The sequence below is a fragment of the Ranitomeya imitator genome, chromosome 5, assembly GCF_032444005.1.
Source record: "Ranitomeya imitator isolate aRanImi1 chromosome 5, aRanImi1.pri, whole genome shotgun sequence".
Lineage (NCBI taxonomy): Eukaryota > Metazoa > Chordata > Amphibia > Anura > Dendrobatidae > Ranitomeya > Ranitomeya imitator.
The window spans coordinates 148,861,974-148,886,469 of NC_091286.1; the positions used below are offsets into that span (position 1 = coordinate 148,861,974).

General features: G+C 44.7%; 1 protein-coding gene across 2 annotated transcripts in view; it reads left to right on the forward strand.

Moving 5' to 3' along the window:
* The window catches only part of MERTK (MER proto-oncogene, tyrosine kinase), a 238,387-nt gene that overhangs the window by 99,245 nt on the left and 114,646 nt on the right, over positions 1 to 24,496 (forward strand). For both annotated transcript variants that reach the window (XM_069769212.1, XM_069769214.1), the window contains exons 6-8: positions 7,574 to 7,689; positions 21,436 to 21,616; positions 23,996 to 24,144. In XM_069769212.1, coding sequence (XP_069625313.1) covers positions 7,574 to 7,689; positions 21,436 to 21,616; positions 23,996 to 24,144 — 446 coding nt within the window. The remainder of the gene's footprint in view (positions 1 to 7,573; positions 7,690 to 21,435; positions 21,617 to 23,995; positions 24,145 to 24,496) is intronic.

The window sequence follows — 24,496 nt, forward strand, 5'->3', positions numbered from 1 at the left end:
GTGTGTAATAAAATACTTACCGTTAGCTGTTTTCTAAAAGGGTAAACACAGTTCTAGGATGTATTAAGAGAAGCATAGAGTCTAGATCATGTGAAGTAATTACCCCCTCTAGTCCCCCTTGGCCAGGCCTCATCTGGAATATTGTGTCCAGTTTTGGGTACCACATTTTAAAAGACATTGAAAAACTGGAGCAAGTTCAGAGAAGACCTACCAGGATGGTGAGCGGACTGCAAAGTATGTCTGTCACGATCCATTTTTGGATCTATGGCCGATTTGGTGTTTCATAGTAAAACTTTTTTTCCTTTCAGGCCACCGGGGGTTAATGTCAGTTTTTCCTCCCCCTGGTGGCCGCTGGTGTAATTACATTGCTGCTGAGTTGGCTGTTGCAGGTGGTGACCCCTCCCACCTTCCTTCAAAAGGTCACCTCATGCATCAGTCGACTGTTGGTTATACAGGTCCTTTTGGATACCAACCGTGCTGAAGAAGGGAGGTTGCTGGTGCAGTGGTTCTTCAGTTGAATGCTGTAATTTGGTGCCTTACTCTGCTGTGCGGTGCATATCAGCAGTGAAAAGCTAAGTGTTGTTTTGTGTTTCCTTTTCCCCGTGGTGTTTGTCTTACCTTACCTTGTGTCGTTTTAGTGCAGCGGTGGGACCAGTGTCTTCACTTGCCAATTCCCTACCTAGGGATAGGTGCAGGGCAAGTGAGGGTTTAGGTATCCTGCTCGACGACGGGGGGTGGGGGGGTGTTGTGGATTCTGTTTTTGGGCTCCCTCTGGTGGTTACAGATGGTACTGGGTGACTTGTGTTTTCTGCGGTCTCTGGTGTCCACCTGTTCTATCAGGATATGGGAGTTTCCTATTTAACCTGGCTTTCTTGTCATTTCCTCGCCGGCTATCAATGTAATCAGTGTGTCTTGTTACCTCTGCTTCCCGCTTCTGTAATCTTCAGGACAAGCTAAGTTTTTGATTTTCCTGTTCCACGTTTTGCTTAATTTTTGTCTTAGTCCAGCTTGCAGATATGTGATTCCTTTTTGCTGGTTGCTCTAGTGGGCTGATATTACTCCTCATGTTCCATGAGTTGGCACATGAGTTCAAGTAATTTCAGAATGGTTTTTTGTAGGGTTTTTCGCTGACCGCGCAGTTCACTTTTGTATCCTCTGCTATCTAGCTTTAGCGGGCCTCATTTTGCTGAATCTGTTTTCATAACTACGTATGTGCTTTCCTCTCATTTCACCATCATTACATGTGGGGGGCTGCTATTTCTGTGGGGTGTTTCTCTGGAGGCAAGAGAGGTCTGTGTTTCTTCTAATAGGGGAAGTTAGTCCTTCGGCTGGCGCGAGACGTCTAGGAATCATCGTAGGCACGTTCCCCGGCTACAGCTAGTTGTGTGTTTAGGTTCAGGATCGCGGTCAGCTCAGTTTCCATCACCCTAGAGCTTGTTTTGTTTTTTTGTGCTTGTCCTCTTGTGATCCCCTGCCATTGGGATCATGACAGTATAGCCGGCCAAAAAGTGGTAATCGTATTGGCTGAAGTAGGAGGAAAAGTAGTCTGAGGAAGTTTTTTTTTTTTTTCCCCTCAGAGTTTGCTGCCTAGCCTTAATTGCAGCCTGGCTGCGTCTTACCTCCTCTTAATCCTTGAATGGCTCTGACCTCAGCTGTTTATCATGGACGTCGAGAGTTTGGCTTCCAGCCTGAATAATCTTGCTGCTAAGGTTCAAAATATACAAGATTTTGTTGTACATGCTCCTATGTCTGAACCTAGAATTCCTATCCCAGAGTTTTTTTCTGGAGATAGATCTAGTTTTCTGAATTTTAGGAACAATTGCAAGTTGTTTCTTTCTTTGAAATCTCGCTCCTCTGGAGACCCTGCTCAGCAAGTCAAAATTGTTATATCTTTCCTGCGCGGTGACCCTCAGAATTGGGCATTTGCATTGGCACCAGGGGATCCTGCGTTGCTCAATGTGGATGCGTTTTTTCTGGCATTGGGTTTGCTCTATGAGGAACCTAACCTAGAGATTCAGGCTGAAAAAGCTTTATTGGCTCTCTCTCAGGGGCAAGATGAAGCAGAAATATATTGTCAGAAATTTCGGAAATGGTCGGTGCTTACTCAGTGGAATGAGTGCGCCCTGGCTGCAAGATTCAGAGATGGCCTTTCTGAGGCCATTAAAGATGTTATGGTGGGGTTCCCTGCGCCTACAGGTCTGAATGAGTCTATGACTATGGCTATTCAGATTGATCGGCGTTTACGGGAGCGCAAACCTGTGCACCATTTGGCGGTGTCTTCTGAACAGGCACCTGAGACAATGCAATGTGATAGAATTCAGTCCAGAAGTGAACGGCAAAACTATAGGCGGAAAAATGGGTTGTGTTTTTATTGTGGTGATTCAGCTCATGTTATATCAGCATGCTCTAAACGCACAAAAAAGGTTGATAAGTCTGTTGCCATTAGTATTTTACAGTCTAAGTTCATTCTGTCTGTGACTCTGATTTGTTCATTATTAGCCATTTCCGTCGATGCCTATGTGGATTCAGGCGCTGCCCTGAGTCTTATGGATTGGTCATTTGCCAACCGCTGTGGGTTTAGTCTGGAGCCTCTGGAAGTCCCTATTCCTTTGAAAGGAATTGACTCTACACCTTTGGCTATGAACAAACCTCAGTACTGGACACAAGTGACCATGCGTATGACTCCCGTTCATCAGGAGGTGATTCGCTTCCTGGTACTGTATAATTTACATGATGTCTTAGTGCTTGGTCTGCCATGGTTACAAACTCATAACCCAGTCTTGGACTGGAATACGATGTCTGTGTTAAGCTGGGGATGTCAGGGGGTTCATGATGATGCACCTCCGATTTCTATCGCTTCATCTACTCCTTCTGAGGTTCCTGTATTTTTGTCTGATTATCGGGATGTTTTTGAGGAGCCTAAGCTCAATTCGCTTCCTCCTCACAGGGATTGCGATTGTGCTATAGATTTGATTCCTGGCAGTAAATTTCCTAAAGGACGTTTGTTCAATCTGTCAGTGCCAGAGCATACTGCTATGCGGGATTATGTTAAGGAGTCCTTGGAAAAGGGACATATCCGTCCATCTTCGTCCCCTTTGGGAGCAGGTTTTTTTTTCGTGGCCAAAAAAGATGGTTCCTTGAGGCCTTGTATAGATTACCGTCTTTTCAATAAGATTACAGTCAAATATCAGTATCCTTTGCCATTGTTGACTGATTTGTTCGCTCCCATTAAGGGGGCTAAATGGTTCACTAAGATTGATCTTCGGGGTGCGTATAATCTTGTGCGGATAAAGCAGGGTGATGAGTGGAAAACCGCATTTAATACGCCTGAGGGCCATTTTGAGTATTTGGTGATGCCTTTTGGACTTTCTAATGCTCCTTCTGTCTTCCAGTCCTTTATGCACGATATTTTCCGTGAATATCTGGATAAATTTATGATTGTGTATTTGGATGATGTTTTGGTTTTTTCTGATGACTGGGAGTCCCATGTTCAGCAGGTCAGGAAGGTGTTTCAGGTCCTGCGGGCCAATTCTTTGTTTGTAAAAGGTTCAAAGTGTCTCTTTGGAGTCCAGAAGATTTCTTTTTTGGGGTATATTTTTTTCCCTTCTACTATTGAGATGGATCCCGTCAAGGTTCAGGCTATTTGTGACTGGACGCAGCCTACATCTCTTAAGAGTCTACAGAAGTTCTTGGGCTTTGCTAATTTTTATCGTCGTTTCATAACTAATTTTTCTAGTGTTGTTAAGCCTTTGACGGATTTGACTAAGAAGGGTGCTGATGTTGCTGATTGGTCTCCTGCGGCTGTGGAGGCCTTTCAGGAACTTAAGCGCCGGTTTTCTTCTGCTCCTGTGTTGCGTCAGCCAGATGTTTCGCTTCCTTTTCAGGTTGAGGTTGATGCTTCCGAGATTGGAGCGGGGCGGTTTTGTCGCAGAGAAGCTCCGATTGCTCAGTGATGAAGCCATGTGCGTTCTTTTCTAGAAAGTTTTCGCCCACTGAGCGGAATTATGATGTTGGTAATCGGGAGCTTTTGGCCATGAAGTGGGCATTTGAGGAGTGGCGTCATTGGCTTGAGGGTGCTAGACATCGTGTGGTGGTCTTGACTGATCACAAAAATCTGATTTACCTTGAGTCTGCCAAGCGTCTGAATCCTAGACAGGCTCGTTGGTCACTGTTTTTCTCCCGTTTCGATTTTGTGGTTTCATACCTGCCAGGTTCAAAGAATGTGAAGGCGGATGCTCTTTCTAGGAGTTTTGTGCCTGACTCCCCTGGAAATTCTGAGCCCACTGGTATCCTTAGGGATGGGGTGATTTTGTCGGCTGTCTTCCCAGACTTGCGATGTGCTTTGCAGGAGTTTCAGGCGGATAAACCTGATCGTTGTCCGCCTGAAAGACTGTTTGTTCCGGATAATTGGACCAGTAGAGTCATCTCCGAGGTCCATTCTTCTGCGTTGGCAGGTCATCCTGGAATATTTGGTACTAGAGACTTGGTGGCCAGGTCTTTTTGGTGGCCTTCCTTGTCGAGGGTCAGGTGGAGCCTTCTGATTGTCCTGGAGTGGACATGGTGGTGGATAGGTTGCATCAGATTTGGAGTCATGTGGTGGACAATTTGAAGTTGTCCCAGGAGAGGGCTCAGCAGTTTGCTAATCGCCGTCGCCGCGTGGGTCCTCGACTTCGTGTTGGGGACTTGGTGTGGTTGTCTTCTCGTTTTGTTCCTATGAAGGTCTCTTCTCCTAAGTTCAAGCCTCGGTTCATCGGTCCCTATAGGATCTTGGAAATTCTTAACCCTGTGTCGTTTCGTTTGGATCTCCCGGCATCATTTTCTATTCATAATGTGTTCCATCGGTCGTTGTTGCGGAAGTATGAGGTACCTGTTGTTCCTTCGCTTGAACCTCCTGCTCCGGTGCTGGTGGAGGGAGAATTGGAGTATGTTGTGGAAAAGATCTTGGATTCTCGTGTTTCCAGACGGAAACTCCAATATTTGGTCAATTGGAAGGGTTATGGTCAGGAGGATAATTCTTGGGTGGTTGCCTCTGATGTTCATGCTGCTGATTTGGTCCGTGCATTTCATAGGGCTCATCCTGGTCGCCCTGGTGGTTCTCGTGAGGGTTCGGTGACCCCTCCTCAAGGGGGGGGTACTGTTGTGGATTCTGTTTTTGGGCACCCTCTGGTGGTTACAGATGGTACTGGGTGACTTGTGTTTTCTGCGGTCTCTGGTGTCCACCTGTTCTATCAGGATATGGGAGTTTCCTATTTAACCTGGCTTTCTTGTCATTTCCTCGCCGGCTATCAATGTAATCAGTGTGTCTTGTTACCTCTGCTTTCCGCTTCTGTAATCTTCAGGACAAGCTAAGTTTTTGATTTTCCTGTTCCACGTTTTGCTTAATTTTTGTCTTAGTCCAGCTTGCAGATATGTGATTCCTTTTTGCTGGTTGCTCTAGTGGGCTGATATTACTCCTCATGTTCCATGAGTTGGCACATGAGTTCAAGTAATTTCAGGATGGTTTTTTGTAGGGTTTTTCGCTGACCGCGCAGTTCACTTTTGTATCCTCTGCTATCTAGCTTTAGCGGGCCTCATTTTGCTGAATCTGTTTTCATAACTACGTATGTGCTTTCCTCTCATTTCACCGTCATTACATGTGGGGGGCTGCTATTTCTGTGGGGTGTTTCTCTGGAGGCAAGAGAGGTCTGTGTTTCTTCTAATAGGGGAAGTTAGTCCTTCGGCTGGCGCGAGACGTCTAGGAATCATCGTAGGCACGTTCCCCAGCTACAGCTAGTTGTGTGTTTAGGTTCAGGATCGCGGTCAGCTCAGTTTCCATCACCCTAGAGCTTGTTTTGTTTTTTGTGCTTGTCCTCTTGTGATCCCCTGCCATTGGGATCATGACAGGGGGGGGAATCACCTGTATAGGGACATCAGGGAGATTGTGATACAGCCTCTGGTGAGTGCAGGAGGTATCGATTTCCCCGTTCCCTATTGTCAGGGATCACCGTTGTTATTGTGTACCCTTGTGTGTTTCGCCGTTTGGTGACCGACCACTCGTCGGGTCGTGTCACGCTAGGACAGTCACTTCGTGACTATGTCCTACAAGGAACACTTAAAGTATCTGCTGATGTTTAGTTTGCAAAAAAGAAGGCTAAGCGGAGACTTAATAGCTGTCTACAAATATCTGAATTGATGTCACAGTGTAGAGGGATTATCATTATTCTTATTTACACATGGAAACACGAGAAGCAATGGAATGAAACTGAAGGGGAGACGATACAGATTGGATATTAGAAAACATTTTTGACAGTGAGGGTGATCGGTGAGTAGAACAGGCTGCCACAAGAGGTGGTGAGTTCTCCTTCAATGGAAGTCTTCTAACAGAGGCTGGACAGATATCTGTCTGAGATGGTTTAATGAATCCTGCATTGAGCAGGGGTTTGGACATGATGACCCTGGAGATATCTATCAGCTCATTATATGATTCTGTTTCCAGCGCTGCTCTGATACCTCTTCACCATCCTGTGACTGCAGCTCTTACTAGCTGGAATTCACTTCTTTCTTTCTTGACATAAGTTGATGAGAGCCTCTTACTGAGTCTCTTGGTTTTACATTGAGAAATGGCTTGCAGATAAGCACAGCAAACATTGGAGTAAGCACAGCAAACATTGGAGTGATCCAGCAGGTTACAACTCTGGTTCACGTGGTGCAGAAGAGGACTGGAGAGGTGCTGGAAACAGCACTGGAAGGTGACTGACAGATATGTTACTACACACAGGGAATATGCATTACTGAACCCTATCAGATGTTAAAATAACAAGAAACCTGGGGTGGTGCTTTTTAGTGATGAGCGAATAGCATTGTTGCTTGGGTCTCCCCGAGCATGCTCGGGTGATCTTCGAGTATTTGTTAGTGCTCGGAGAATTAGTTTTCTTTGCCTCAGCTGCATGATTTACGGCTGCTGGACAGCCTGAATATGTGTGGGAATTCCCTAACAAACAGGCATTCCTCACATGTATTCACCCTGTCTAGCAGCTGTGAATCATGCAGCTGAGGCGACGAAAATGAAATCTCCGAGCACTAACAAATACTTGGAAATCACCCGAGCATCCTCGGGGAGACCTGAGGAACAATGCTATTCGCTCATCACTAGTGCTTTTATGTTTTCATAACTTATTAAATGTTGTGGGCCACATAATGCCAAGTATGTATACACAGCAGTCATAACAGGTTGCAGTGTCTCACATTTGGTTTATTCTGTTGGGATGTGCTTGTCAGTTTTTGCTTCTTTGTCTCTTTGTTAGGCACTTATGAACAAGTGCCTCCACTTGGTCCTGCGACCCTTCATGATTAATCAAACCAAGGGTATAATTGTCCAGCCCATCTGGAACCTGTCGAGAATAATGTGTAAGCTCAACAGAAAGTCTGATGGCTTGTCCACTTGTGTTTTAAATGATCAGTGAGGGTCCTAGGATCCCCCCACACTGATCAAGAGTACTTAACAGGTACACCGTAAAAAACCATTGAACTATGCTACAGCTTCTCTAAGAACTTACATACGGTAAACGTAATGTTTCCATTTGATTTTTTCCAGGGATTCCTTCTCCCCCATTTAATGTAAAGGCCTTGAGCAGGTCATCAAACAGCATTTGGCTTTCCTGGACCTTTGGTTTTGATGGCTATTCCCCCATCAGCCTCTGCAGCATACAGGTAAATATTAGCAAATTGTTCAAGATATGTGCCAAAATCAACCTATCTGGTTTCGATAAATCGTTTTCAGATTCAATATAGCAAAACTGAATGGCCAATCAGGAGTGCTGTTTCCCATCATGTGACATGAGATAGCACAAACGTGTCCTGCTACCATTTTTAGTGTTGAATAGAGGCTTGAAGATCTTTTTCAGCAAACTTTGCAGCAATGAGGTCCTGAGTGAGATTTTTAGCACATTTTTCTTATTTTGATCCCGAGCAACGAATTATCTGACAACCCTTTTAATTGTTTTATCATGTCCTTTACAGATTCAGAACTTAAGACTGTTTTTACCATCCAGATATGGATGCAGTACTTTTAAAGTTAGCGTTAACCAATCATGGGAGACTGATCGGTCAGAACAGGTGCTAGCAGCAACTGTGTTTTTGTGCGACTTCCTATTAGTCAGAAATGAAAATAACAAGTTAAGAGGAAATTAGTTGGAATTGTAGAAATAGTTTTCAAGGTGAAATCCTGAGTACAAAATAAAGTGATTCAACTCTGAAGGCCATGATTGTTTCTCAGTACATACAGATGCATTCAAAATTGACTCTCAGATTTGATGTAAACCGCAAACGATTTGATCTGATTCACAGAATCCTATAATTTGGGATTCCTTTGTGGGTTAATTTTAGTCTTATTCCTAATGTGAAAATTAAAAGTTTGACTGTATTCTTCATTTGCTTCATTGTAGTTCAGGAAGTGGGATAAAAGAAGTCGCTTCCTGCATTCGCTGCGGTAACAGGATGGGTGTTCTCTGTTCTGTGGGATTATAGTGTCACATTATCCCTGAAGCCGTGACGCATCATTTATTTATCGGTCATTATGTCAGATTCAGTCTCTGTAATGTACATTGTCATACTTTAATGAGTTAGGGTAGTGGTGTTGGTATAACCTGACCCAAAATAGCTAATATCTGGAATGAAGCTGACTGTCCATTGGCAAAATATTTGTAAGCACTGAAGAGGATAGTGATCTGACCCGGTGATCGCCATCACCATGATCATACTGTAAAAATATTGAGAATAGTACATCATTACAACGACTAGTAGACTTAGTTTGCTTAGGTTACAGTGTTTTAATTTCATTTCCCAGAAACCCACAGCTTGGTTAAACCCACTGCTAAACCACAGGCAAATTTTATTATGTCCATGGTTGTCTTGTGGTCTCCTTGAATAACAATCACTTTTTATTACGATGCAGTATTAATGCATCTCTTTACTATGAGGAAGCCTATATTCAGCTGTGTATATGTTCAGTCCTATCACAATGTAGTATACTGGCCAAAATAAAATGCTTTTACAAGACTCAACTGGGAAACGGCAAATAGTTTTCCTCTCTTAATGGCTGCCTCAGGTTTCATGCAGACGAGCGTAGTTTCAGTCCAATTGAGATCCGTCAAAACATCAGATCAAACTGGAGCCAATGTTATTCAATGAGTCCGTGGAGATGTTCAACTTTTTCCTCCTACCGAGTAGTCCGAGGAACAAAATTGCAGCATGCATGATTTGCCTCCAATAATTGTATCACACTCATTCATTCAAGTCTCTGGGTCCGTACAAAAATTAGGATCGCACTTGGATGACATCTGAGTTTGGTCCGATTTTCATGGACTTACACAATGGAAAAATTATTTTTCCTCCACATCCAAGAAAACGGATCCTGCTCTGATCAGAGTCTGATTAGCGTAATCGCATATTTTTTCTCGGATGGCGAACATACAATAATGTGACCCTAGCTTCATAATATTTTATGCAAAGTACTTATTCCGGACCAGTTTTAGCACTGGTTCAGAGCTATGTGCGGTCCAGACCCAATGCACTTGTTGTTGGGCGACTTTGGGCATCACAGCACCTAACGGGCCAATAATTTTGATCTTCGGTCTTGTAATCACTGTGAGAACCAATGACAGTTACCACAATAGCTTTCTAAAAAAAAGGGAACAAAGTTTTGTTCCTCCTGATCTACAGGTGCTTTTCACAAAATTAGAATATTATAAAAAAATGTATTTCAGTTCTTCGATACAAAAAGTGAAACTCATATAATATATAGAGTCATTACAAAGTGATCGATTTCAAGTGTTTATTTCTGTTAATCTTGATGATTATGGCTTACAGACAATGAAAACCCAAAAGTCATAATCTCAGTAAATTAGAATAATTAACAATAAAACATCTGCAAAGGCTTCCTAAGTGTTTAAAAAGGTCCCTTTCAGTAGGCTCCACAATCATGGGGAAGACTGCTGACTTGACGATGTCCAGAAGGCAGTCATTGACACATTCCAAAAGGAAAGTAAATTTTGCATTTTATTTGGAAGGTTCCAGAGTCTGGAGGAAGAATGAAGAGGCACACAATCCAAGCTGCTTGAGGTCTAGTGTGAAGCTTCCACAATCAGTGATGGTTTGGGGAGCCATGTCATCTGCTGGTGTAGGTCCACTGTGTTTTATCAAGACCAAAGTCAGCGCAGCCGTCTACCAGGAAATTTTAGAGCACTTCATGTTTCCCTCTGCTGAAAAGCTTTTTAGAGATGGAAATTTCATTCCCAAGCAGGACTTGGCACCTATCCACACTGCCAAAAGTACCAATACCTGGTTTAAAAACAACAGTATCACTGCGATTGATTGGCCAGCAAACTCACCTGACCTTAACCTCATAGAGAATTTATGTGGTATTGTCAAGAGGAAGATGAGAGACACCAGAAACAACAATGCAGATGAGCTGAAGGCTGCCATCAAAGCAACCTGGGCTTCCATAACACCTCAGCAGTGCCACAGGCTGATCTCCTGCATACCACGCCGCATTGATGCAGTAATTCATGCAAAAGGAGCCTCGACCAAGTATTGAGTGCATTTACTGAACATACATTTCAGTAGGCCAACATTTCGCATGTTAAAATAATTTTTCAAGCTGGTGTTATAAAGTATTCTAATTTACTGAGATAATGGCGTTTGCGTTTTCATTGGCTGTAAGCCATAATTGTCAACATTAACAGAAATAAACTCTTGAAATAGATCACTCTGTTTGTAATTACTTTATATAACATATGAGATTAACTTTTTGTATTGAAGAACCAAAATAAATTAACTTTTTGATGGCATTCTAATTTTGTGAGATGTGCCATTCCTCGCATTTATTACGTTGAGAAATGCAGATTGTAATCAAAGTCACAAAACAAAATATCAGCATCAATTTTTAATCAGTAAATGACATTTAACCCAAAGTGGTAAGAAAAAGAACTTTAACTAAAACCCACAAATAAAACAAGCCTTCATATGGCTAAGGCTAGTTTCACACTAGCATTTTGAGGAGCTGCGGAGGGCTGTGGACTTCCTCCGTGAAGCCCCGCCCTCCGCCGCATCTCCGCCTACTTCTGCATGCAGCCTGCATGTGGGCTGCGTACCTATCAAAAGGACGCATGCGGAAGTATCCGCATACAGCCGCATGACCTGCGTACCTAATGTTAAAGATAGGTACGCAGGCCGCATGCAGAAGTAGGCGGAGTTTGCGGCAGAGGTGTGGCCGAGGGCGGGGCTTCACAGAGGAAGTCCGCAGCTCCTCAAAACGCTAATGTGAAACCGGCCTAAGTAGCCCGAAAACTTAAAAAAGAAAATTATGAGTGTCGGAAAGCAATGACACAAAAATGATTTTTTTTTTCCATGAAACATGTTAATATTTTGCTAAATTACTAAAGTTATAGCAACACTTATTTGGCATTGCTGTGTTTGTATTAACCCACAGAATAAAATGAACTTTTTTCTTACAACCAGTAACCAGTGGTAAAAAAAATCTTTCTAATATAACTACAATGGTGGGGAAAAAAATGATGGCTCTTAAAATGCTGCACTGAAAAAAAAAAGTTTTTTAAAATCCCAGCCTGGTTCTCATGTCTTAAAATAGTTTAGTGTTTAAGAGGTTAATGAACGTCACAGGAAGAAGGTGAAATATTGAAAAATATCTGAAATATTGCTAATTCAAGCTTTATTTCTTAGGCCAGACCAATGTTTTCCCCAGAATACTTGTTTCTCTTGGTTATTGCTCCTGCTGTTCTACTAATGAATGTAAAAGCCAGCAGACGAGGCCGACGCCACTGCAGCTCTCTACTTGTCACATAGCACCAGTGCCCCCTGAATTATGTGACATTATATGTATAGAAATGTATTATACCTAGGCAGTCTGCTTTGGCTGTTAAGGTGCCTACAGTATTTGGCTGGTCCCGAACAATCTCGCTTTAACCCCTCCTTCACAAAAAACTACTCTTGGATTATACTACAGGTCATGACATTTTGTTCTATTTTTTTTAACAATGGAAAGTTAAAAATACTAAGGAAAGGATTAGACAAAGTAATAAAACTGATGGGCATGCATCCAAGTCCGGCTAGTAGCACCATATTAGTACTTTAAATCTAACATTTACGACATCCACAGAATTATACCTTTGAATTTAGGTAAATTGCCCCATGTATGCCCCCTGACAATTTGCTAAGCAGTCTGTTCTTGTGACCTTTATGTACACCTACGGTTAAAGTGAACTGCTGCTTTTGAAGTCATGTTATAAATGGCTTCTTCGGACAATGTTAGTCTAATGTGTATGGGGGCTTTACAATGGCATCAACTTAAAATATCATTTGCTCTTCTATTGTAAAGCTCAACCACATCCGGCCTATAATTCCTAGGGTAGAAAGATCAAACCAATAAGCATTTGACATTTTGAGAAACCAGCGGGTGCATCATGTTGTGACATATCAGTGAGCACAGCCTGAATAACCTACATATGCTGGATGGCTATAGTAGCACCACTCTGCGGCACATTTACCTGTGACACTGTGCCAGGATGAGCTTCTATTTCACATTCTAGATACTGTCAGATTTATTTCATTACTGTACACTTCCTACTGTATAGGACCCCAAAGAAGCTCCGGTCCCCTCACCATAGAAAGCAAGTCTGCCTTCTCAGTGGCTTTTGTTGATTTTGCTATGCAAGGATTTTTTCTGTAATTACTATATAATTGTCTAAGGGTCACTTCTGTCTTTCTGTCTGTCCTTCTGTCTGTCTGTCTGTCACGGATATTCATTGGTTGCGGCCTCTGTCTGTCATGGAAATCCAAGTCGCTGATTGGTCGTGGCAAAACGCCCACGACCTTTGCCACGACCAATCAGCGATGGGCACAGTCCGCCGGCAAAATGGCCGCTCCTTCCTCCCTGCAGTCAGTGCCCGCTCCATACTCCCCTCCAGTCAGCCCTCACACAAGGTTAATGCCAGCGTTAATGGACCACGGTGTAACGCACTCCATTAACGCAGCTAATAACCCTGTGTGACCAACTTTTTACTATTGATGCTGCATATGCAGCATCAATAGTAAAAAGATCTAATGTTACAAATAATAATAATTTAAAAAAAACATTATTCTTACCCTCCGCCGTCGCGCCCTGTCCTCGGCAGTGCAATAGGCAGGTTCTGGTGCCAAGGATGCTATGCGAGAAGGACCTGCCATGATGTCATGGTCATGTGACCGCGACGTCATCACAGGTCCTGCGCTCATACCAACCCTGGGACCGGAAGTTGCTGTGTGCACCGCACACAGGCGCCAGGACTACAAGGGGCGTTCGGAAGGTGAGTATATGTTTATTTTTTATTTTAAGTCTTTTTTTCAACCTGTTACATACGTGGCTGGGCAATATACTACGTGGCTGGCCAATATACTACGTGACTGGGCAATATACTACGTGTCTGTGCTGTATACTACGTGGCTCTGGGCTGTATACTACGTCGCTGTGCAATATACTACGTGGCTGGGCAATATAGTACATGGCTGGGCAATATACTACGTGACTGGGCAATATACTACGTGACTGGGCAATATACTACGTGACTGGGCAATATACTACGTGACTGGGCAATATACTACGTCACTGGGCAATATACTATGTAGCTGGGCAATATAGTACGTGGCTGGGCAATATACAATGTGGCTGGGCAATATACTACGTGGTTTGGCAATATACTACGTGGGCTGTGCAATATACTACGTGGACATGCATATTCTAGAATACCCGATGCGTTAGAATCGGGCCACCATCTAGTACTTATATATTCTTATTTTGATTTTGGTATAGCAACAACATTAGTTTTGAAGCAGTTACTAATTTTCTATAGAGATGCAGCCTCATGTTACAATATTTCTAAGGTATAAAGCTCTATAACACGTACATTTTGTGAGGGCAACAGAGCAGTGAGTACACTGTTTTGTTTTTTTATTTTCATTTCAAGAAGAATGTTTATCAAATTTTTCATGTTGAACTGGCACTAGCCAGTCACTGATCTCCGTGCACGATGACATCATTGCACTAGCCAGTCACTGATCTCCGTGCACGATGACATCATTGCACTAGCCAGTCACTGAGCTCAGGACAGTCAGTATGTGGTGAGGGGCAGCACAGCTGAGTTTAGCTGTGTTACATTGCTAACCATAAGCAGGTAAATCCTCCTCTCATAGCACTGTTAAGGTACCTTCACACATAACGATTTCGTTAACGATATCGTTGCAACGTCATGCTTTTTGTGACGTAGCAACGATCCCGCTAACGATCTCATTATGTGTGACAGCGACCAACGATCAGGCCCCTGCTGGGAGATCGTTGGTCGCTGGGGAATGATCAGGACCTTTTTTGGTCGCTGATCACCCGCTGTCATTGCTGGATCGGCGTGTGTGACGCCGATCCAGCAATGTGTTCACTTGTAACCAGGGTAAATATCAGGTTACTAAGCGCAGGGCCGCGCTTAGTAACCCGATATTTACCCTGGTTACCATTGTAAAAGTTAAAAAAAAAAAAAAAACAGTACAGTTTGTAAAAGTAAAAAAAAAAACAGTATATACTCACATTCCGATGTCTGTCACGTCCCCCGCCGTCAGCTTCCCTACACTGACTGTCAGCGCCGGCCGTAAAGCTGAGCACAGCGGTGATGTCACCGCTGTGCTCTGCTTTACGGCCGGCACTGACATAGTCAGTGCGGGAAGCTGACGGCGGGGGACGTGACAGACATCGGAATGTGAGTATGTACAGTTTTTTTTTTTTTTACTTTTACAATGGTAACCAGGGTAAATATCGGGTTACTAAGCGCGGCCCTGCACTTAGTAACCCGATGTTTACCCTGGTTACCCGGGGACTTCAGCATCGTTGAAGACAGTTTAAACGATGCCGATGTCGTTCCCCTGATCGTTGGTCACTGGAGAGAGCTGTCTGTGTGACAGCTCCCCAGCAACCACACAACGACTTACCAACGATCACGGCCAGGTCGTATCGCTGGTCGTGATCGTTGGTAAGACGTTTAGTGTAACGGTACCTTTACTTTTGCTGTACTACCCCCCCAACTTCCCTCCCCTACACCTCCACTCAGCCTGCATGACTGCTCAAAGGTGCCAGTAATCACATTTGTCTGTTGTGCTCAGGATATATTTCTTTGTTCTCACTAAAGAAGCAATTTACAAGTTGTTGAGAGCATAATGTACTGTACACAAGTGAGATTATTGACCGCTTTGACCTCTCATCTCAGGCAGTACATGGCAGGAGGGGCACTACACCAGATGTGACAGTACTGTGTGAGGAGAACTGATAGAGTATGGAACATGACAGAGCTAAAGGTACCGTCACACTAAGCGACGCTGCAGCGATACCGACAACGATCCGGATCGCTGCAGCGTCGCTGTTTGGTCGCTGGAGAGCTGTCACACAGACCGCTCTCCAGCGACCAACGATGCTGGTAACCAGGGTAAACATCGGGTTACTAAGCGCAGGGCCGCGCTTAGTAACCCGATGTTTACCCTGGTTACCATCGTTAAAGTAAAAAAAACAACCACTACATACTTACCTACCGCTGTCTGTCCCCGGCGCTGTGCTTCTCTGCTCTGGCTGTGAGCGCCGGGCAGCCGGAAAGCAGAGCGGTGACGTCACTGCTCTGCTTTCCGGCTGCCCGGCGCTCACAGCCAGAGCAGAGAAGCACAGCGCCGGGGACAGACAGCGGTAGGTAAGTATGTAGTGGTTGTTTTTTTTACTTTAACGATGGTAACCAGGGTAAACATCGGGTTACTAAGCGCGGCCCTGCGCTTAGTAACCCGATGTTTACCCTGGTTACCAGCGAAGACATCGCTGAATCGGCGTCACACACGCCGATTCAGCGATGTCAGAGGGAGATCCAGCGATGAAACAACGTTCTGGACTTTCTTCCCCGACCAGCGACATCACAGCAGGGGCCTGATCGCTGCTGCCTGTCACACTGGACGATATCGCTAGCCAGGACGCTGCAACGTCACGGATCGCTAGCGATATCATCTAGTGTGACGGTACCTTAAACTTTACTGTGCTGTTTCTCCCACCACACTGACTGTTGGAACCTTATCTGAAAGGTGATGGTTATCTGTAGATGGTTATCTACTCCCAGCACTTTCTAATCATGCAGGAAGTTAGACCAGGAGATCACTCATCTCACTCATTAAGAAACTGCTCTAAGCTGGGGTGTGTTCTTCTTTCCCCAGTGTGTTGTTGGCTGCTTATGATTAGTCAGCCTCTTAAAGGGACACTGTCACCTGAATTTGGAGGGAACAATCTTCAGCCATGGAGGCGTGGTTTTGGGGTTTTTGATTCACCCTTTCCTTACCAGCTGGCTGCATGCTGGCTGCAATATTGGATTGAAGTTCATTCTCTGTCCTCCATAGTACACGCCTGCGCAAGGCAAGATTGCACTGTGCAGGCATGTACTATGGAGGACAGAGAATGAACTTCAATCCAATATTGCAGCCAGCATGCAGCCAGCGGGTAAGGAAAGGGTGAATCAAAAACCCCAAAACCCCGCCTCCATGGCTGAAGATTGTTCCCTCCAAATTCAGGTGACAGTGTCCCTTTAAGGTACCGTCACATTAAGCGACGCTGCAGCGATATAGACAACGAGCCGATCGCTGCAGCGTCACTGTTTAGGTCGCTAGGAGACGTCAAACACCGGCAACAGCAGAACGATGCAGGAGCGATCCAGTGAGGTACTTATCGTTCTCGCTGGTTGTTGCTCCATGAAAAAACATTGCAGGCATCGTTGCTTATGCTGTCAAACATGATGAATCACGCCGACCTGATGACCAAATAAAGTTCTGGACTTTCAGCGAAGACCAGCGATGTCACAGCGGGATCCTGATCGCTGTTGCGTGTCAAACACAACGAGATAGCTATCCAGGATGCTGCAACGTCACGGATCGTTGTCGTTCTCGTTGGAAAGTTGTTCAGTGTGAAGGTACCTTTACAGGGAAAGTAAGTACTTACCCTGGAGAAAACTATTTGATTACACCCACTTGGACTTAACATAAATTAACTCATTATTGGCCAAATGATATACCTGCTAATATCTCTGCAATGGAGAGGTGAAATTAAATAAAATAAAAAACATTAACGCTTTATTTCACTGTGTAGCCACAATTACATCATGTGTCCAATTCAACATGAAAAATGTTATGAAATGTCTTCTTTAATGTCAGTTGTTTATTGTCTATAATTACCTAAGTGAAGATCAAATGGAGAGGAGATTGTATATGTTTACAGCTTCCTCTATGAAGACGATTGAAGCTGTGGAAATAAACTTGCATGCCATCTTACTGATAGGTGAGAGTCTCAAAGTCCTACAACTATCAGACATTTATGACATATTCTATAGATAAATGGCTTTATTGGTAAAATCCCTTTAAGGCCGGAGTCACCGGATGCGATATGCTAATGGCCCTCAGCTACGGCTCTACTGCGAGCGGGAGCCGATTGTCAGTGCACTATGCTCAGATCATCTCGCATGAGAGAATTGCAGCACAGGTGTGGAGGAGACGGAGAAAGTTATTTCTCCATCTCCTCTATTGCTGGCATCCACGGGAATCGCACTGCTCGGTGATACCCGAGTGTAATACAATATTTCACATGCACCCATAGACTTGTATGGGTGCCGGTTTTCCGATTCAGGCAGCCATTCGCAGTCTGCTGCAATTGTTTTCGCATATGTGAGCTGCCCCATAGTGTAACTCGACCGAGTGTAATCCTTTTTTGTTTTTGCATTGCACTCCGATTTATTCGCTCATGTGAGCCCTTAAGGTACCGTCACACTGAACGATATCGCTAGCGATCCGTGACGTTGCAGCATCCTGGCTAGCGATATCGTTCAGTTTGACACGCAGCAGCGATCAGGATCCTGCTGTGATGTCGTTGGTCGCTGCAGAAAGTCCAGCACTTTGTTTCGTCGCTGGACTCCCTGCAGACATCGCTGAATCGGCGTGTGTGACGCCGATTCAGCGATGTCTTCACTGGTAACCAGGGTAAACATCGGGTTACTAAGCGCAGGGCCGTGCTTAGTAACCCGATGTTTACCCTGGTTACCAGCGTAAAAGTAAAAAAAACAAATACTACATACTTACCTTCCGCTGTCTGTCCCCGGCGCTCTGCTTCTCTGTACTGGCTGTGAGCGCCGGCCAGCCGGAAAGCAGAGCGGTGACGTCACCGCTCTGCTTTCCGGCCGCTGTGCTCACAGTCAGTGCAGGAAAGCACAGCGCCGGGGACAGACAGCGGAAGGTAAGTATGTAGTATTTGTTTTTTTTACTTTTGCGCTGGTAACCAGGGTAAACATCGGGTTACTAAGCGCGGCCCTGCGCTTAGTAACCCGATGTTTACCCTGGTTACCGGCATCGTTGGTCGCTGGAGAGCTGTCTGTGTGACAGCTCTCCAGCGACCAAACAACGACGCTGCAGCGATCGACATCGTCGCTAAGTGTGACGGTACCTTTAGGCTAAATTCGTTCATCTTTGTCTGTTTTACATATATGTAAAAATAATGTTTTTCTCTTGTGTCATGTATCTTGCCTCTATGTTGAATCTATTTTTTTTTTCTCATCCGCAATTAAGACTGAAGGAGGTATACTGAATGTTTTTTTACCTATGGACTTTTAGCGAATGTTCACACATTGTGTTTTTCAGTGTTTTCCACTCGGAAAATGCAGCATTTCACTGCTCTAGCAAAGTAAATGAGGTTTCTGAAATCTCATGTACACGCTGCTTATTTTTTCCTTGAAGATTTCAAGCAGTTTCAGATGTGCATCATGTCATTTCTGTCAGCACTTTTCACCTATTTAAATAAATGGAGAAAAAAAGGAATGAAAAATGCATGCAATAACACTGAAAAAAAACAAACATTTTATGCCGGTTTCACACGTCCTGATATTTGTGGTACCAGAAAAAATGGTACTGGAGATATCCGTGTCCGTGTGTCAGTGTGTACCATCCGTGCAGCATCTGTGTGCTGTCCGTGTGTCCATGTATTGAAACAATTTGTTTAAATTTTAACCCTGTGACTTTAAAAACGCACATGGACGCCATCCGTGTGCAGTACGTGTTTACACGGATCCATTGACTTGTATAGGTCCGTGTGATGGACATGTTGACCCACAGCTCAAGTTACTCCACGTCATGAGTCACCCCATAACATGTGCGTGCCACCTAAAAGTAATCGGGTGACTTATCCAGAACTTTACCCTTAATCACCCGCTTACTTCTGCTGGGCCCTGGCCAGCCCTGGAAGTGCCAAGGACTTCACTTCTCTCTGCTACTCAGAACCCCGAGACAGACATCGAGGACTCATCGAACCGATTCATCGATGCTTAGAGGCCGGCTTCTCATCCACCACGTGCTGACCGTGGCGGCACCTCTGCGTGCATCTGAGACTCTTCACTCTGAAGCCGTCGGACTGATAAGTTTACTATTATTGAACATTTGTTATACCTTCTGCTCTCATTACCCCCTCAGTACATTGGCAGTGTTAAGTTTACCTCCCTCTATCCTCCTTCCTCCCTGCGTGGAGTATACCCCTGTTAGACCGGGATCACACATACGCGAGATACGGCCGAGTCTCGCAGGTGAAAACCCAGCTCTGGCGCCGGCACTCCGGAGCGGAGCGTGCAGCCGCACAGCAATACATGGAGCCGCACGCTCCACTGCGGAATGCCGGCGCCAGAGGTGGGTTTTCACCTGCGAGACTCGGCCGTATCTCGCGTTTGTGTGATCCCAGACTTACAGTAAAGTTCATCTTAACCCTTGCTCTGCCTGTCCATTACTGCATCCCGCAACCTGCCCACAATTGCACTAGCCACTCACTGAGCGATGACATCATTGCACTAGCCAGTCACTGAGCCCAGTGCGCGATGACATCATTGCACTAGCCAGTCACTGAGCCCAGTGCGCGATGACATCATTGCACTAGCCAGTCACTGAGCCCAGTGCGCGATGACATCATTGCACTAGCCAGTCACTGAGCCCAGTGTGCGATGACATCATTGCACTAGCCAGTCACTGAGCCCAGTGCGCGATGACATCATTGCACTAGCCAGTTACTGAGCCCAGTGCGCGATGACATCATTGCACTAGCCAGTCACTGAGCCCAGTGCGCGATGACATCATTGCACTAGCCAGTCACTGAGCCCAGTGTGCGATGACATCATTGCACTAGCCAGTCACTGAGCCCAGTGCGCGATGACATCATTGCACTAGCCAGTCACTGAGCCCAGTGTGCGATGACATCATTGCACTAGCCAGTCACTGAGCCCAGTGGGCGATGACATCATTGCACTAGCCAGTCACTGAGCCCAGTGCGCGATGACATCATTGCACTAGCCAGTCACTGAGCCCAGTGCGCGATGACATCATTGCACTAGCCAGTCACTGAGCCCAGTGCGCGATGACATCATTGCACTAGCCAGTCACTGAGCCCAGTGCGCGATGACATCATTGCACTAGCCAGTCACTGAGCCCAGTGCGCGATGACATCATTGCACTAGCCAGTCACTGAGCCCAGTGCGCGATGACATCATTGCACTAGCCAGTCACTGAGCCCAGTGTGCGATGACATCATTGCACTAGCCAGTCACTGAGCCCAGTGTGCGATGACATCATTGCACTAGCCAGTCACTGAGCCCAGTGCGCGATGACATCATTGCACTAGCCAGTCACTGAGCCCAGTGCGCGATGACATCATTGCACTAGCCAGTCACTGAGCCCAGTGTGCGATGACATCATTGCACTAGCCAGTCACTGAGCCCAGTGTGCGATGACATCATTGCACTAGCCAGTTACTGAGCCCAGTGCGCGATGACATCATTGCACTAGCCAGTCACTGAGCCCAGTGCGCGATGACATCATTGCACTAGCCAGTCACTGAGCCCAGTGCGCGATGACATCATTGCACTAGCCAGTCACTGAGCCCAGTGCGCGATGACATCATTGCACTAGCCAGTCACTGAGCCCAGTGCGCGATGACATCATTGCACTAGCCAATTGCTGAGCACAGTGGCCCAGGCTAAGCCAAAAAATGGATGAGGATAGGACATGATCTGAGTCTCATGGAACAGATTTGTTATTAAAAATGATGTGTGTATGGATCAATTAAACTATATGGGTCTGTGTTCTGACCGTGACAAAAAACAAAACGGGTGTGTGAATGTAGCCTTACATAAATAACAACATCATTTTACGGACACAAACACCACTATCTGAAGTTTTGTTTTGGATTGTAATAGAAAATTGTATTTGTGAACACAGTAAGATTTGGCAAGCTACAAAAGTGAAATGTAATGAGTATGGTCATATCTTCACAACGTGTACTATGCAGAAAACATAATGTAAAATATTGTATCGTTACAGGTGAAGGAAGTAACAAAAAATTCCAGCTTTCCAGTGCTTTACAATATATCAGAACCTTCTCATACACATGCTATCAGTCATCTCAATCCATTCACCAAGTACAACATTACAGTTTCCTGCATGAATGAAGTAGGATGGTCCTTGCCAAGTTCCTGGATTGTGGATAAGACAACAGAAGGAGGTGAGTGCCATTACGATCCAGCTTGTAACTTCTTGTAATATCAGAAAAGACAAAAACATATTCATAAAATACCCACACTGAGCATACTGAACACGTTATTTTCAAAGTGCAATCCCAGTTACAGGAAATATGTCAGCAGATTTTTCCTAAGTAATCTGAGGGGGGATTTTCTGTAGGCAATTTTGTAAGTCTGGACTCACATGCACAGTATAGCCAGAATCTAGCAAAAAGGGAATGATTTAAAGGAAAAGTTGTGTCTCCTGTCTTTTGTGCTTGACTGCGTGTGTGATTCCAGCAAAAAGAGGAGATGCAGCCTTATCGGTGGTCATGTAAGCTTTCCATGCTATTCCCCCTTAAGCGTGCTGCAGAAAGGTGGGGGTCTGAGTCCCGAGTCCCACCAATCGTTCAATAGACTGCTGACAGAGCGGTGTACAGGCTCAGTAATAATGAGTTCATTTTCGGCGCTGTCTGAGTTTTCATGCCTGACCTGAGTGCTGCCACCTTGCAGAAGTGAGCTCTTGTGTCTGTCTATTGAGCAATCAGTGAGGGTCTCAAGACTCAAGCCCCCGTCACACACAGCGAGATCGCTAGCAAGATCGCTGCTGAATCACAAGTTTTGTGACGCAACAGCGATCTCAGTAGCGATCTCGCTATGTGTGACACGTAGCAGCGATCAGGCCCCTGCTGTGAGATCGCTGGTCGTGTCGGAATGGCCTGGGCCATTTTTTGATCGTTGAGGTCCCGCTGGGTAGCACACATCTCTGTGTTTGACACCTTACCAACGACCTCATGACAGGACGTCCCATTGAATCATCATGAAATAGCATCGTTCTACAGGTCGCTACAGTTCGCCGCATCGCTGCTGCGTCGTTGGGGAGATCGCACTGTGTGACATCTCACCAGCGACCACATAGCGACGCTTGAGCGATCCCTGACAGGTCGTATCGTTGTCGGAATCGCTCAAGCGTCGCTATGTGTGACGGGGCCTTCAGATCACACCTATCTGCAGCACCTTTAATGGGAAGATATCATCAGTAAATAACATCTTGTTTTAATCAGATTTTTGTGTTTTATGTAATTTTTTAAAAAAATGCTGGCAATGCTGGTTTATCATATCATGGTCTTAATTAAAGGGAACCTGTCACCTGAATTTGGCGGGACTGGTTTTGGGTCATATGGGCGGGGTTTTCGGGTGTTTGATTCACCCTTTCCTTACCCGCTGGCTGCATGCTGGCTGCAATATTGGATTGAAGTTCATTCTCTGTCCTCTGTAGTACACACCTGCGCAAAGTAATCTTACCTTGCGCAGGCATGTACTACGGAGGACATAGAATGAACTTCAATCCAATATTTCGGCCAGCATGCAGCCAGCGGGTAAAGAAAGGGTGAATCAAACACCTGAAAACTCCGCCCATATGACCCAAAACCAGTCCCGCCAAATTCAGGTGACAGGTTCCCTTTAAGAGAAAAAAAGTAATCTTGTGATTTTCACACTCGCCACAGGGGCTTCTTTAGGCTCAAACTTCATGTCCTTTCAAGAAGAGTTTACAGACATTTTCTTATCAGCAGAGGCAGGATTACAATCACTGGAAACATTTCGGTGCACACAAAATCACCAATCACCATTGGTACTGTGTACATGTGTTGTTTCCTGAAACAATATTACGTTATGGTCTTGAAAATTGCAAGATTTCTATTTTTTTATTTTAAGATAGATTGGGATAAGTAAAAAAAATTACTAAAAATATTTAAAGAATAATTTTTGCACAAAAACCTGATTTAAACAATAGGTAATTTCCTGATGATGGCTTCGCTTTAAGGGGAAAGATATTTAAAAGGGACTTACAAATATGGGTTAGTTTGCAAGGTAATAGCGTTCTGAACCTGCCTGGCTAATTCACTTTTAACCCCGGAGCTCTCAGTGACGGTGCCAGGCAGGTTCAGAACGCTGTTGACCTGCTGATTAACCCCATATCTGCAGGTCAATAGCGTATTTTCACGTGACCGGTTCCCTTTAAAAATGATAGCTTTACTTTAAACTAGCTTTTCAGCAACTGATGACAGCTGGAATCATATTCAAAGCTGACTGAGCCAATATGGCTGCCTTTCCTGTTGTCGTTTTGGCCAAATACTTGCAAAAACAAATGAGAAAAATGACAATATCTCTTCAAGTAAAATGAGATGCAATTGTCAAGAATTGTTCTAAAATGGAAAAATTAAAAACAGGAAACCTACAATGATTAATTTTCTTTTTATCAAAATGCGCTGAGTTCTGAAAAGACTTTGATGTCTGAAGAATGTGAATGGAGGCAGATTAATGGCATGTCACTGCTAAGATGTCAAAGTATTCCATTTAATAATGCAAAATGTTGTTTTTAGCTCCGTCCGCTGCTCCGGAGAACATCACAGTGATTGTAAATGGCTCATACTCCCTTACAGTCACATGGACGCAGCCTCCTCTCAGTGCTGCCAATGGAGCTCTCCTGGGCTATAAAGTGAAGCTCATATGGAAAGGCAGTGGAAATAAAGTAAGTAAAATTCATCTTGATAATTGTGTTTTTTTAGTTCTCCATGTTTGTAAATTATAAAGCGGTTGTCTAGATGTGAAATAATTGGTAAAAAATGATACTTCCCAACCCAGCACCACTCCTCCATAGAAAGCGCCGCTTCTGTTGGGATCGGCATCCAGTGGGGGTTTCCCAGCCCGTCAGATGCAGTGTTCACATTTTATCAACTTCTACTTCAACAAAATGGGAAGATTGATTTTCTCATTACTAAGGCTGGTTTCACATTTGCGTTTTTTTGCGGTAAAAAACGAAAAAACGCATGGTGAAAAAACGCATGTAAACGCGTGCAAACGCTGCGTTTTTTTGACGCATG